The sequence below is a fragment of the Oryza glaberrima genome, chromosome 5, assembly GCF_000147395.1.
Source record: "Oryza glaberrima chromosome 5, OglaRS2, whole genome shotgun sequence".
NCBI lineage: Eukaryota > Viridiplantae > Streptophyta > Magnoliopsida > Poales > Poaceae > Oryza > Oryza glaberrima.
Window position 1 is genome coordinate 18,965,387 of NC_068330.1, and position 14,827 is coordinate 18,980,213.

General features: G+C 42.7%; 1 protein-coding gene across 1 annotated transcript; it reads left to right on the forward strand.

Moving 5' to 3' along the window:
* Positions 1–7,919: 7,919 nt before the first annotated feature.
* Positions 7,920–11,391, forward strand: LOC127774334 (uncharacterized). Its single transcript, XM_052300560.1, has 11 exons — positions 7,920–8,281; positions 8,418–8,512; positions 8,625–8,682; positions 8,822–9,016; positions 9,365–9,444; positions 9,546–9,628; positions 9,759–9,810; positions 9,936–10,004; positions 10,527–10,613; positions 10,695–10,759; positions 10,838–11,391. The coding sequence occupies exons 1-11, from the start codon at positions 8,152–8,154 to the stop codon at positions 10,986–10,988; spliced, it is 1,065 nt and encodes a 354-aa protein (XP_052156520.1). The 5' UTR covers positions 7,920–8,151; the 3' UTR covers positions 10,989–11,391.
* Positions 11,392–14,827: the final 3,436 nt, after the last annotated feature.

The window sequence follows — 14,827 nt, forward strand, 5'->3', positions numbered from 1 at the left end:
TGAGCACCATTGTTTTTGGCGTTAAATAACATCTCAGCGCCATATATTTTAGTATTGAGCACCATTGTTTTTAGCGTCCAAGTCACCATGGCTCAGTACTAATACTGCTAGCGCTGACCTTACATATAGTGTTAAAACAACAGTACAGTTCTACCGTCGTACAGTATTATGGTGCGGTGTCCACCGTACCCTTTTATGTTTGAGGTATAAGGTTTAATTCTACATGTAGTGGACATTTTATTTTTAATTTTTTTTCTCTTTACGGTAGAAGCATGGATGGGGCTTGGGTTTAACAGTGGCGAAAAAAAAAGGAAAAACCAATGAATTTTACGTTTTACGGTCCAGCGCTCGGTACCAAAATCATCAAACCGTTGAATCCGGGATGGGTAGGATCGGGAGAGAAAATGAGTAAGAGTGGATGCGCTCGTCGATCCCGGCACTCCAGGCGGCCGCCGATTGAAGTTGACGTTCCCGGTGGCGGTGAAGTGGAAATCCAGCCGGCGGAGTCACCGATCCAAGGCGCCGGTGGCATTGAAATCGTCAATCCCGGCATTCCAGGCGACCGCCGATTGAAGTCGTCGTTCCCAGTGGTGGCGGAGTTGAAATCTAGGCGGCGGCGGCGGCGTTGAAGTGGTCGATCCAGCGGCAAGGACTTGTCGATCCTGGCCTGGCGGAGGAGCAGGAATCGCGGCGCCGATGGGCCGGGCATGCAGCGGGAGGAGGAGTCCATCCCGGCGCCTACAGGCGGAGAAGGAGACTGGACGCATTACAGGCAGCGGCGGATCGCGGTACATTGTTGCACGCGAAGTTACATTTTTGCCCTTCCACCTCTATCCTCCGCGAGGTACCGCATCAGGGACAGAATTGGTACCTCACAGTACCAAACTCTACCGGTCGTTGGATCGAGCCAGATCCAACAACCAAGATTTTGGTACCGAGCTGTACTAGTACCGACCGTTGGGCCGTAAAGACGCTCACAAAAAATAGATGTTTAAAAATTATACATGGTTCAGCCCTACTTTTCACAGAATTCTACTTGTCAGTGGATACAAATACCTTTTTTTCACCGTTCTTTTCATTTCCAGCTGTGTCTTCACCAGTGGTAGAAAAATATTTTTAAAAGAAAATATTATTTTTCTAACCAAAACAAAATTCAATTTGAATTATACCTACTGTTGAGGGGAAAAACACTTTTTCTTTTCCAATGGCCTTTTTTCCACCGGCTATGAACTATATTTTTAAAAGCGAACATATGAACAGATGAATCTAGCCTCGACGACGTTAGTGTGACATGAAGGCCATCTCACCACCAAGATACTCGTCATCTCTTGTGAATGATAAAGCACATTCACCTTTGGAAGTGCGAGGTTATTACCAATACCATTGGCGTTATTATAAAACCATCCCTGAAATCGCATTGGAAAGCAAACAACGGAAGAAACGCCAAAGATTATCCAAACACGGTGACAATGCCGAGGCATGATATTTGTTAACGAGGTTCAGCCGAAACCTACATCCCCCAAGCACTGATTACAAGGGTTCCTCCCTATCCAGTATATTACAGCGTATTAGAGTTACAACGACTCATGGCCAGATGTTGCCGGCAACTGCTCAATCTCAATATACTAAGTAGTTCTACGGTTACAACAAGTCTACTTTCATATTTAAGAGAGAGTTTAGGATATAATCCAAATCTTACCCTATTGTTACAACTTAAAGTCTTAAACTGTAACTGACTTTGTACACATATTTGCTACAAACTCTAACAGGCGTTGACCTGGATTGTATGCCCGTGCCCGGCGTGACGAAGTTCTCAGCGGCAAAGTGCATGGTGCGCTAAGATGTTGTATTTCAGCGTCAAAGACTATCATGCTGACATGGGGGGGGGGGGGGGGTTCTAATTTTAGTTAAGGTTTTGTGCAGGGTCCATTCTACACAAAAGTTTCAAAAAAGTTGAAAATGTCAAAATTCCGGGGAGTGGATGACCTGCAAGCATGGCAAAGAGAGAGTCTGAACGGTTCAGAAGACGCGCTCGCGGCCGCGGCCAGGGACGGTGCCGCACCGCATGGGGAATTCCGTGGCGAGGAATGTCAAAAAGGACGACGCGAGAGAGATAGAGAGATATAGCTGGACGCATCATGCGCATCAACTAGCTGGGGCTCTGAGAGCGAGCGATCCATCGATCGACAACGCTAGCTTGTGATCGTTAACGCATTTACGTTCGTTCGTGCGTGCCTGCGGTTTTCTCGATCTCCCTAGCTAGCTTGCATCGTGGGGGAAGAAGCTAAGGGAATATGTACGTGTTGCCATCGCGCCACCACCAGCGCTTGTCTTGTCGGCCGCCGCCGACGTCCACTTCGATCGCATTTAGCCCCATTTGCTCTGGCCAACATGTAGCTAACTGAACTAGTACTGACTACTGACTAGTTGTGATCAGTGATCAGTATACGTAACTGGACACGTTTAACACGCTCATTTAGCTTTGGAGAACGTACACGTACACCTGGGCTTAATTAGTGTTGGAGGCGTCTGTGAGTTCACAATCGTTCAATCAAAATATGATAATTATGTAATCCATGCTGGGAGATGAGATCAGATAATCTGATAGGCACGGCCGCTGCATAGAAAAAACTAGAGATCAAGCGAGAAAGATGGTGAGATAAGGCAAGGCACCGGGACATCAGCCAAAGTACTTAGTAGTACTACATTATTACGTTTGTAAGAGTTTTTCTTTTTTGGTGCACACATTTGTTTTTTCTGGATCAGCTAGTACTGAATCTCAAGCTTTATATGATCGTTAACGCAGAGAATTAAAATAGACGGCTCATCTTTTCTGAAGGTAGCTGTTCTCAAAGTGGAGATAAGGCGATTCATTCCCTTTATTAAGTTTCTCCCCGATGCAAAGGAAAGCATCCACTTTGTATATGCCTCCTGGTTTTGTCTTGGTCTGCCGATTGGACGGCCGGCACAAACAATGATCAGCTTCTGTAGCTTTCACAGCACAATCAGCTAGCTCCTCTTGCTGTCTTGCTGTCCCTATATGCTCGATCAATTATAGCATCTGCCCGTCTACATCAGACGTGAAACTGGTTGATTCCTGCTCGATGTGTGAACGTTAAACAAACCAAACCTGCCATGTTGATAGAGCAATATAATGAGAAACGGTTAAGTGAATGATCACTACACAAGAACAGGTGAAATTCATTCAGAGGGGAGAAAAATTTAGGAGGAGAAGGTTGCAGGTAGCGTCACCAAAACCACCAAATAAACGGCATCGTTGCAACTGGGAATTTCCTACCAAAGTGAGGCGTGCGTTCGTGTGTGTTCTTTGACGGCAGCTGGTGGCGGCAGGCTGCCACGTACAGATGATTACGGCGAATTAGTAATCAAAGAGCAATTAATTAACGTTGCACGCTTGCCCTCTGGATTAATGTACTATATGCACCTTGCGTCAGACCACGCGATATGATTAAGTTCTTGACAAAGATAATTACTCCATATTTGATTATAAATCAATCCAAGTACGTCTCCAACTCCAAAGCATATCCAGTCTACAGTGTAAACGCCATAAGCGTTGCGCCGGCGCGTGCAATTAGCTGCAACGAACTGGGAAATGGAATCATGTGCCCTGACGAAAAAACTGTTTGTTTAGTGCACAACAATCAGCATCACACGGATGGGCTGATTAGGACGCCGAGTTTTCTTCCTTACTGCTACTTGCCACGCAACTGACACAAACCTGCTTAGTAATTGCCTTGATGTGCCCAAAACCTTAAACAAAATGAGCCAGTCTCTGCACTCCGCAGGCGTGTCATACGTGTGTATTACTATTAGTTTAGTGTTACCTGTTTAATTATACCTGGAAGTCACGAAGACGCAAGGGAGACGTGTGATTTATGTCATCTGATCATCTGGGCGAGGATGTGATCATGTGAAACCTGGCCTTGCAAGCTCTCTGGACGTTCAACATTTTCGCCTGCAGTTTAGCACTACTATAGTACTATACTGCTGTGGGCACCAATATCTCGATAATAGCTACTGCTCGACATGTGCACCTGCTACTGAATCGGCTATGCCTTGACCGAAGAATTTGATGGTCAGTTCTACGGTGCAGAACTGCATGCAGACGCGATATGAATGTGATAGACCGGCTAACTGTTTGACCCCAAATTCGAGCAATGCTCGCGATTCTGCATGGGACAAGCTGGCCTCTGTTTGTTGCACACTTTTGGCAGCCGCAAGATGTTCAGAAGATTGCACAGAGGTTCAACGCGGAGGCAGGATGTGACGATGGGCTGCACGAGCAAAATTTCAACGGACGGAGGAGTGCACTCTGCTCTTGGCCTGAACTCTGAGCGAAGAGGGAGAAACACTGTTTGTCGGCAACAACAGTTCTAGTGCAACATGGTTGAGAAAGACATGTCTGAAAATTGCATTGGATGCATCTGCAGACTGCAGCTGCAATGGCGTAATGTGTGTGTTGGCCAGTGCTGCTTGGAACCCTGGCACATCCAAGTTGAAAGAGAAAACAAACGATAGTTAACGTACTCTCCACATTTATGAAGAAATGAAGGTTAGCATCGAAATGGACAGTTCCACTCTCAAGATATAACACGAGAATAACACAAACTGTTGCAAGATTCTCTCGCAAGCTTAGCATCTTACATTCGTACTTTAAAAAAAATGAAGATACATACTACACATACTACTAGTATATACTCCCTCCATCAAAAAAAAATAATCTTGTATTAAGATATGACACATCCTATTACAACGAATCTGTACATACTTTATATTTAGATTCGTTGTCACATCCTAGTACGAGGTTGATTTTTTTTAAGGAAGTACAACCCATGGGCTCTACGATTTAAGATGCGTCATGCACCGTGTGTCAGTACACATGCTTGAGATTCTATCCTCAAGAAGCTAGATTATTTATAGATCTAGATTCTTTTGGCAATTTGATGACCATAAAAAAATGCATATTGGCTAAATGGAGTGTTGTGTGTAGACCAAAGGAGTGTGGGGGCATTGGTATGCATAACTTAGGCCTAGAAAACAAGTGTTTATTTAGTAAATGGGTGTATAAGCTCATTAATGAAGAGTGAGTGGCAGAACTTTCTTAGGAATAAATATTTGGCTAAGAATGTATTACCCAAGTTGAAAGCAACCGGGGGACTCTCATTTCTAGTCAGGGCTTATGGTTGTCAAGGAGTTCTTCTTCTCATGTGGATCTTTGAGGTTCACAATGGTATTCAGTTGAGATTTTGGGAGGACTATTGGATTGGTGCCACATCTTTTGTTAAGCTATATCCGTCACTTTATAATATAGTTAGGAAGAAAAATGTTGTTGTTCCTGATGTGTTAAACACAGAGCCTCTTAATGTCTCTTTTAGGAGGGCCATAGTAGGGGATAATTTAGTGGCTTGGTATGACCTAGTGTCAAAAGTTGTGTCAGATAACCTTTCAGAGCAAAATTAAGATTTTCAGTTAGAAACTTAGAATTCCTTTGAAAATTAAGATTTTCCTATGGTACTTAAGGAGTGGGATTATTCTAACCAAAGACAATCTAGCAAAAAGAAAGTGGAAGGGTAGCATTAAATGTTGTTTTTGTAATTCTAATGAAAAAATACAACACCTCTTTTTTTTTATTATCATTCGGTAATATGTGTTTGGATTACCCTTTTATAACCTTTGTGATTCGACCACCCACTAGTGTTGCTAATATGTTTGGTAGTTAGTTAAATGATGTTCAACATAGACTAAAATATTTTTTTGGGCATCATGATGTTAAGCGGTTTCGTTAAATAAAAATGATGTGGTTTTTAATGGCTCTAAAATTATTTTTTTACAGGTGATCTTCAAGGGGATTTATTGGGCGCGTCAGTGGTCTTTGTTGCTTAAGTAAGAGAATGGCTACAAATTGAAAGAATGTTGCAAGATGTTGGAGGCAAGGGTCATGGAGTTATATGCAAAATATGGGTGGAACCTTAGGATATTGGAGTAGTAGTTTTATGTTTCTCTTTTTTCTTTTAAGTGTTGTCACTTAGGTACCTTTTATCCTTATTGTAAGGAATTCGGGTCTAAGTACTCTAGTATGACTTTGGGCTATGTGTATCCATTGTGGATGTAGAGGCCTAATTTTAATCCATTTTCTAAAAAAAAAAAAGGCCCTCGACAGCAGTGGCATAAGCTCTAGGGCCATTATAAAGTGCCGATTGGCAATTTTCACCATGAGGCCCAAACTAGGCTGGGCTGTATGGGCGTTGGTCCATTCTGATGTCACACCTGGCACGGGCCAGGCCACATGGCCCAGGCACAGTGAACTGGCATAATGGCTTTGTCAAATTATGAACTCTTAACTAAAGATCAAGATTGGCATAACCACTCTTAACTCAAAGATCGAGAAACAATTATTATCACCTCTTAATTTGGATCTCCTTAATAAATATAATGCATACACCTAATAGAATTAGAGATTGAATGATTTAAAATAATAATAATTTAATAGAAAAGATGTGCTAGTTAATTTTATGCATGTATGCACGCCTTATATTATGAAACATCTAAAAAAATAGTTGTGTCTTATATTATGAAATGAAGGGAGTAACTTGAGATAGAGAGAGAGAGGAGGGGTGAGTGGTGAAGGAAGAAGTGAGGTTTTCATTTACATGTAGGGTCTATCTATAATTTTTTAATTTCTTTGATGATTAGGCTGTCACGTAGATGTTGTGTCAGCGAAAATCTCTCTCAAAACAGCTGAGAGAATCGTTTTGCCCAAATTTAGTAGTTGGAGAGGTTGATATACCCAGTTTTATAGTTGAGGATACGAGTTAGATCGACCTATAATAAGGGAGTTAAATTGGACTTCCCTTGAGATAACCAAGAGGATTGGCCTGAACGGATGGCCCAGAAATGAGACAGGAAAGGTCAACCGTATTGCAACTTGCATAACGTCTATGTCTGCATTAATTCAGGGCTGCATTTCACATCATGGTTACACCCCCGGACCCACCACGGAGGTATGACACGAAGAATCAAATTAGAAGCTGAATAGCCTGATACTCACAAGACAAGACAGCCTCCATGTGAAATGTTTTTGTTAGTATTCTTTATCTGGTATAGATCTCTTGACGCAACAATTCTATTATTTGGTCTTTAATTGTAGCAACATGCCTCTGATAATCCAAAACAACACAGGAGACCTACTGATGAATCGATTGGGCCCATGATGTTTGCGCTGTAAGATATTCCTTCTGTTTTAAAATATAGCAACTTAGTGCTTAAGTTTAAACTCCGTTTTAAATAACTTGTCGCTTTATTCTAAATCAAACTTTGATATCTTTAACTATCGATTTTTAAAAATCTATACATTTTGGTATATGAGAAGTAATGATTCACTATAAGAAATACTTTCATAATATATAATTCATATATTATTAAACTACATAAATTTCTAAAAGTTGATGGTTAAAGATAGAATATTTGACTTAAAAAAAGATAAAACAACTATAAAATTTTTTCATAATATATAATTCATATATTATTAAACTACATAAATTTTTAAAAGTTGATTGTCAAAGATAGAATATTTGACTTAAAAGAAGATAAACCAACAAGTAATTAAAGGATGGAGTATCAAAATATAGTACCTTTTTCACCTTAACTAATCACATCATTTTTCATTTAATTTCTCCACCCACCTCCTCATCTAAACAATCACAACAATTTTTTATTTAATTTTCATCTCAATCCTCATCTTTATATATTTTTTTCAGAAATATATTTGAGACGGGGAGATACTTTTTAAGCCAATTGAGGTACAAGATACTTATTCTATTGCAAATGACGAGCTGCTTAGCTAATTACAAGATTTCAAGATCCAGATCAACAATGAGAGAGAGAGAGAGACAGCGAGAGAGACTCTCTCTCTCTCTCTCTGTGTGTGCATAGATGAGAGAGAAATGCACATGATGCTCTCGAGCTCAACTAACCTTTGTTTGTTTAGTTAATGGCACGAGCCCCACCTAACAGTCCTGCACTCACCTTCCATTCTTCTCCTGCTAAGCTCCAGAGAAAGCTTCTCCTCCTCTTTCGCAAATCGTATAAAATCTCGCCTCTGAAATCGAGCCCGATCCGAGGCTTCCGCGGATGGTGCTCACGATCATGGAGGCCAAGGGGAAGGATGCATGGGGGCTACTGCTCGTGCTCCTCCTTGGCCAGCTCGTCGCCTTCTCCATGGCCGTCTCCAGCTTCACCTCCTCCCTCATTGCCACACTTGGTACTCACTCAAATCACTCACTCATCTTGGTTAATTTTCCATTCAACGCTGATATCCGCGCACGCACGAAAATTGACAGTTTCTGGTGAAGCGGTTTGGTGATTTGATTATCATTCTCATGGATATACTTGTGCAGGGGTTGATGCGCCGCTCACGCAGTCTTTCTTCGCGTACTTGTTGTTGACCTTGGTTTATGTGCCAATCCTCTTGAAACGACGGCAAAAGCTGCAGGTAAGCATAGGTTCACAAATCACAAGAATCACAGACAAAGGGAAACTGTTGTGAGTCTCGCGACTCGTATCTTGCAGTTGCAGCCACTGAGATTGGGGATATTGTCTTGCAGATACCTTGGTATTGGTACCTAGCCTTGGCCTTCATTGATGTCCAAGGAAATTATCTTGGTGAGTACAGTTTGCTCTGTATAAATCCATAGTACCAAAACTGTTCAGTTAGATAGTAAAACGTGATTTTGCTAGTGCTAGCTCCTGGTGAATGGTGATGAATAACTCAACATGTTGTCATCCTGCAACTCTGATGCAGTCGTCAAGGCGTACCAGTACTCGTACATCACCAGCGTAACACTGTTGGATTGCTGGACTGTTGTTTGGGTCGTCATACTCACCTGGTATGCATTGGGCACAAGATATTCTTTCTGGCAATTTGTTGGGGCAGGGACCTGTGTGGCAGGGCTTGCTCTTGTGCTCCTTTCAGATTCAAAATCAGCAGATGCACAAGGTAATTGGAAAATAGCTGCTTAAAAGCTCAGTACAGTTGATAATATTAGGATGTCATTTCCAACATATTAAAAGGGTATAAAATTAGAATTTCAGCAATGTAATAAATAATTTAAGATGAAGTTTCTGAGAATAGGTAGAGCCGAGACTTGTGCTTCATCTTTTGAACAAAAAGTAATGACAGTAACTTAGTGAACCTCACATGCTAAAATCTGCTTCTGAATTTCTCTAGAATACCTATAAGGTACTAGGCTATCTTTTCTTTAGCAACAGTAGGATGAATACTGCTGATATTTCATAAAAAATCTTGTGTGAATATGAATAACTTCTGCAAACTAATTTTCTGCAGATCCGAGTAAAATACCACTTCTAGGAGATGCCCTTGTCATTGCCGGGACAATATTTTTTGCATTTAGCAATGTTGGTGAGGTTAGCAATACATTATTCCTGTACTCCTATATATCCTGCTGATGCCAGCGATATTTTCTCATAATTTCTAACAAGCATTTCATCTTCCTTCAAATGTGTAGGAATACTGTGTCAAGAAAAAAGATCGAGTTGAATTTGTTGCCATGTTTGCACTCTTTGGGTTGCTTGTCAGTATAATTCAGATGTATCCTTTCAACAAAGCACAATTCACTACTCTACTTGTTACAGATAATCGTTGCACTACCATGATTATCATTTTATATTTTCTCTTGTCCTTACAAATAATCGCGTTACCTTTAACTAACAAAAAATAGATTAATATTTGAAAAGAAGAACTTAGTTGCAATTGCCTGGTCTCCAACAATGGTAGGTAAACTACAGTTGCAATTAAGTTAGATAGACACTCTTTTACATGCAATACATTTGAACTGGTTGGACTCACTCTTGCTTTGTCTTTTTTTATTCTTATTTTTTATTTTTGCAATTTTCAGTTATGTCTGTTCGCAGGATTTGCAGTGGCACTATTTATGTTCTACAGCATCACTCCTTTTGTCCTTAAGGTTAAGTTTCTTTATCATATTAGGCAGGAAATGGTCGCAAGTAGGGATGAGTTAGGAAGGAAATTCGTAGGGGATCACAGAAAAAAAAGAGTATGGTCTAATCAAGTAATTCCTCCATTTCATGTTATACATCGATTTGGGTTTATTCCAAGTCAAACTTCTTTTAGTCTGATCATATTTATAAAAAAAAATATTGCAACATTTCTAATATAAAATAGATATACTATAAAAATATATTCAAATGAGGATTTAATGGAACTAATTTGGTGTTGTAGATAGTGCTAAGTTTTTTTTTATAAATTTGGTTAAACTTGAAAGTTTAATTTAGGACAAACTTAAAAGTCTTATAATTCAAACTGTAGCAGTAGTTGTCATTTACTTGAATAACCTGATCATATGAAGAAGAGATAATATTACCTAGCTAGGATGCAGAAATCAATATCAGTCAGAAGGCCCTTTCATTATGATTTTACAGTAAATATGACTTCAGCTCTTAATCTCTCACGATCATTATGCCTGCAGATGAGTGGATCAACATTGTTCAACCTTTCACTCCTAACATCCGACATGTGGGCAGTCGCCATTCGAGTTTTATTCTATCACCAACAGGTGAAAAATTCTGCCACATACCTGGACGAGATTATAGTGTGTTACACTGTATGCTAACATGTTTCAGGCATGAACCCACAGATAAACTGGCTGTACTATATAGCGTTCGCAGTTGTGGCCATTGGATTGATCATCTATTCGCTGAAGTAAGTTTGCTCAAATATTTCTAGATCATCCATTCATGTCGTAGAAACCTAACAAATTTAATTGTGGAATCTATGAAGTGACCATTCTTCGGACAGTGGAACAAGAACAACTGCAAATACAGAAGCAGCAGCCCAATACCAGCAACTTCCAGGAGAGGATAATTCAACAGGAATTGGTTCGAACGACAGCCAAGAAAGGAAACAAGAGGAGGAAGTTCATATCTGTTAGTGGGGGTCAATGTACAAAGTCACCTCCCGGTGTTGAATTTGGGCATAATTACATATGGTTACAAAGGGCAAAAAAAAAAAAAAAGAATATGCTAGGGGGAAAGCACCGGAGTTTTGTTTGCCCTCTATAACTACAACCAGTTGATGATCCATTGTCATCTGCCTGCCACCAAGGTCCAGCTCTCTTAAGTGTTTTGTGAGAGATCTTTTAGAATCCTTGTATATATATGTTTTCCTTTGTTTTTTGAAACCCCTGCTTTATCAATAGGGTGTATTAGGCAATTTATTTTCCCTATATATCCTTCAAAAACAAATGTAAGCAACAACAAATTGAACATATTGGAGGCATGGATACATATACAAGTTATTTTAAATGAAAGTATAACTTTCCATCTCTGCACTAACCAAGTATGCACACTATCATATTTGTGGATACCATAATTTGAACTACAGTGGGTAGAGTTATGTTATGGCACCGCCATACAGATAATGCTTCCCCACATATATAATTGTTGGTGTTGTAAAGAAATAATTGGAAGATATAAAAGTAGTTGCCAAAATTATCTGAGTTTTCTAGCAATTGGTGTAATTTGCTTCGTCAATTCATATAATAGAGGCTAAGGGCAATCTATCTAATGCGCTGTTCGGTTAACCCCTCCCTCTATGGGATTGAGGGGGATTTGGAGAAGATTTCTTCCTCACCTATTGAAGTTGAAATTAATCCCTCTCAATCCCCAAGAATCCCTCCCTCTTGGGGATTAATCGAATGAGCCCTAATAGAGTCATACACTTGTACTCGTACAAATGGATGGCTCGGTCCTAACATCTGCAACATGGAGCTAGCAGTACGTACCATGCTTTAAAGCACACAATATTTTTTTCTTAGTGTGATCAATGTGAAAGCACCATTAGTGCAATGGTAGAGTCATGGGTTCTACCCATATCCATAAATATAGTGTATACTTGTGTGCATTTATAACAAAGAAGAAAAATGAAAAAATTTCCGTTGTATCAGTAGACTAACAACGTGACACGAAAAATGGGTGCTACTGCGGAAAAGCCAAATGACGGCAAGATGTCCCTACCCCACAAGTCTTCCCTATGCCACTGGAGACACCACTATCACTCCTACATCCTAACCATTCTAGATCTCATGCCTCAACCCCGGGAGGAAGGTAGGAGGGGGGAGGGAGGAAGGAGGGGTAACTTTTCGACAATGATGACAACGACTATCTTCTTCTAGCAACGGCTAGTTCCTACTCTTTGCCTATGTCAGAGATATCTTAACTCTAGTAGAGGACCTAAATATTAGAATTTGGGGTTAAGGTTGGGATGGGGGATGGTGTTGGGTAGGGCGAAGAAGGGTGGTGTCTCTAGGCTTAGAGGGATGGTCATGGGCGAAGAGGGTGGTGTCTCTATTAGGGCCCTTGTGGTGGAACGATGAACAAGGGCACGTGTGATGTAGCACGGGGCGCGGAAAGTGGGGAAGATGGTAGGGAGGGGGAATCTACCTAGCTTGGAGAGGAGGAGGGTGAAGACTGAAGAAGCAGGGAGGAGGCCAATCAAATAGGCTTGTCGATGCCAGCGAGGCCAAGGGAGGCAGCGACGCTGGATCGTCGTTTCGCTTGAGTTACGGGAAGGAGGAGGGAGGAAAGAGGATAAGATCACTATTCTTGCACAAATCTTGATATGATCTCAGCCATTTAAAATAGTTAAAATTTGTGGGTATTTTCAAGTGACTTAAAATTAAAGGTAGACACTTTGGCATACACGTGCCGTATTGTCAGTGTATCAAGTTTTTTGGCAAAATTTGTTACAGGACACTCAAAGTTTGTGGCATTTGCCGTGAGACATCCAAAAAACGTGTATCTTCTTGTGGATACTATAAAAATGTGGTAATTAGCTACTGGACACTCAAGACATTATTTTATTATACTTGAGAAAAGAGTGGAGAGAGAAATTTAAAATTGACAAGATTGCCCCTGTTTGCTCAATCTCCACTCGATCCCCATCTAAAACCAGTGGAGAGAGAAATTACTAGCTCGTACGGCTCTGGCGAGGTGCTGCGAGAGACGAGGTCATCCTCTCCGTCGTCGCCAGAGACGACCACGCCGTGGCACCTGGAGAAGCTTGGATTCTCACCGTCCATCGTGGAGCGATTCCTATGGCCGTTACTAGCCGGATATTCTTTGACCCAGCGCTCGACACGTTGTCTCGCCTCTTCGAGCTCGTGTTCAAGCGCCTCGCCCTCGGGGACAATGAGCTACCGAGGCCGCCATCGGCACCATCACGTCGCAGCTCGCGGACCAACTGCCAGCGGACTCCGTCCGCCTCAACTCCTGCACCGCGGCCATAGGCCAGTCCAGCATGACGCTCGACACAGGTGATGTTAGTGTGCGCCACCCGGCCCACCAACTGTGGGCCACCCAGGTCACATTGGGCCTGCTCCACCACAGACCCAACCGGAGCCACAAATTTAGGTCCTGGGCCTACACAACCCAAAAGACTAGTCTGATGGGTGAGGACCGCCCCCACCTTTTAAGCTGTGCTCCCCCATCATCAATTATCGATGTGGGACTAAACCCAACAATCTCCCCCGTCACATATCGGGCCCAACAATCTCCCCCGTCACATTAACCCATGTGACCCCGAAGACTTGTTTCCTGGGCTTCGACCATGTGACCCATGGAAAATGTTCCGGGTTTCAAACCTTGGGCTCTGATACCACTTGTTATAAAACCGGCCCCGAAATCATATCGGAAACCAAACGCGGAAGAAACGCCATAGGAGATCCAAACACGATGACGACACCGGGACACGATATTTGATAACGGAGTTCATCCATAGCCTACATCTCCGGGGCACTGATTACGGGCGCTCCTCCCCGATCCAGCATATACAGCGTATCAGAGTTACGACGACTCACGGCCGGTCGCCGCCGGCAGCCGCTCCCTCTCGCTATGCTATGTCGCCATGCGGTTACAACAGGCACGCCCCTCTATTTATGAGAGATCCTAGGATAGAGTCCGACTCATACTCTAGTCCTAATACCTATTACAACTCCCAAGTCCTAAACTGTCGTATACAGTTTAGGACTTGGGAGTTGTAATAGGTATTAGGACTAGAGTATGAGTCGGACTCTATCCTAGGATCTCTCATAAATAGAGGGGCGTGCCTGTTGTAACCGCATGGCGACATAGCATAGCGAGAGGGAGCGGCTGCCGGCGGCGACCGGCCGTGAGTCGTAACTCTGATACGCTGTATATGCTGGATCGGGGAGGAGTGCCCCGGAGATGTAGGCTACGGCTGAACTTCGTTATCAAATTTCGGGGCCGGTTTTATAACAGGCGAGAATGTATCCGGCGAGCTCGGTGTCATCGTCGCCGCCGACCAGCCAGAGGCCGAGATGCTCCTACCGCAGCTATCAACAAATCAGGCAAAACCCCATCCTGCTCCTCAACGGCTCGGCAAAGGGATCATCAACAACATGTTCTTAGACACCAATGTGGCGCTGTCGTCCGTGGCGGCGGGGAAGGTGCTTGTATCCTTCTCCCTCGTCGGCTCCTTCGCAGGATGGTCCGATGCCGATCTCGCCGGCGAGGTGGTCAGCAAGCTCGGCGGGTGGTTCGGCGCAAGGGAGGTCGCGTCGTGGACGCACCTCACGACGTACTGCATCGGCTTCGCGCGGCCGGACCAGACGCCGCCGACGGGACGGGACCCCAGGGTTCGGCGACGAGCTGTACGTGTGCGGCGACCACTGGTGCTCGGTCAGAACACAGTGTAGAGGGGCATTTCGGTACTTTCAACGATCTTTCTCTCTCCGTTTTCATCGAAAATAAT

Bases quoted from the DNA above. Each gene is read 5' to 3' on its own strand.
- LOC127774334 (XM_052300560.1), top strand. From the start codon at position 8,152: ATGGTGCTCACGATCATGGAGGCCAAGGGGAAGGATGCATGGGGGCTA. The intron at 8,683-8,821 runs GTGAGTACAGTT...ACTCTGATGCAG, and splicing joins TGTCCAAGGAAATTATCTTG to TCGTCAAGGCGTACCAGTAC. The intron at 10,760-10,837 runs GTAAGTTTGCTC...GAATCTATGAAG, and splicing joins TTGATCATCTATTCGCTGAA to TGACCATTCTTCGGACAGTG.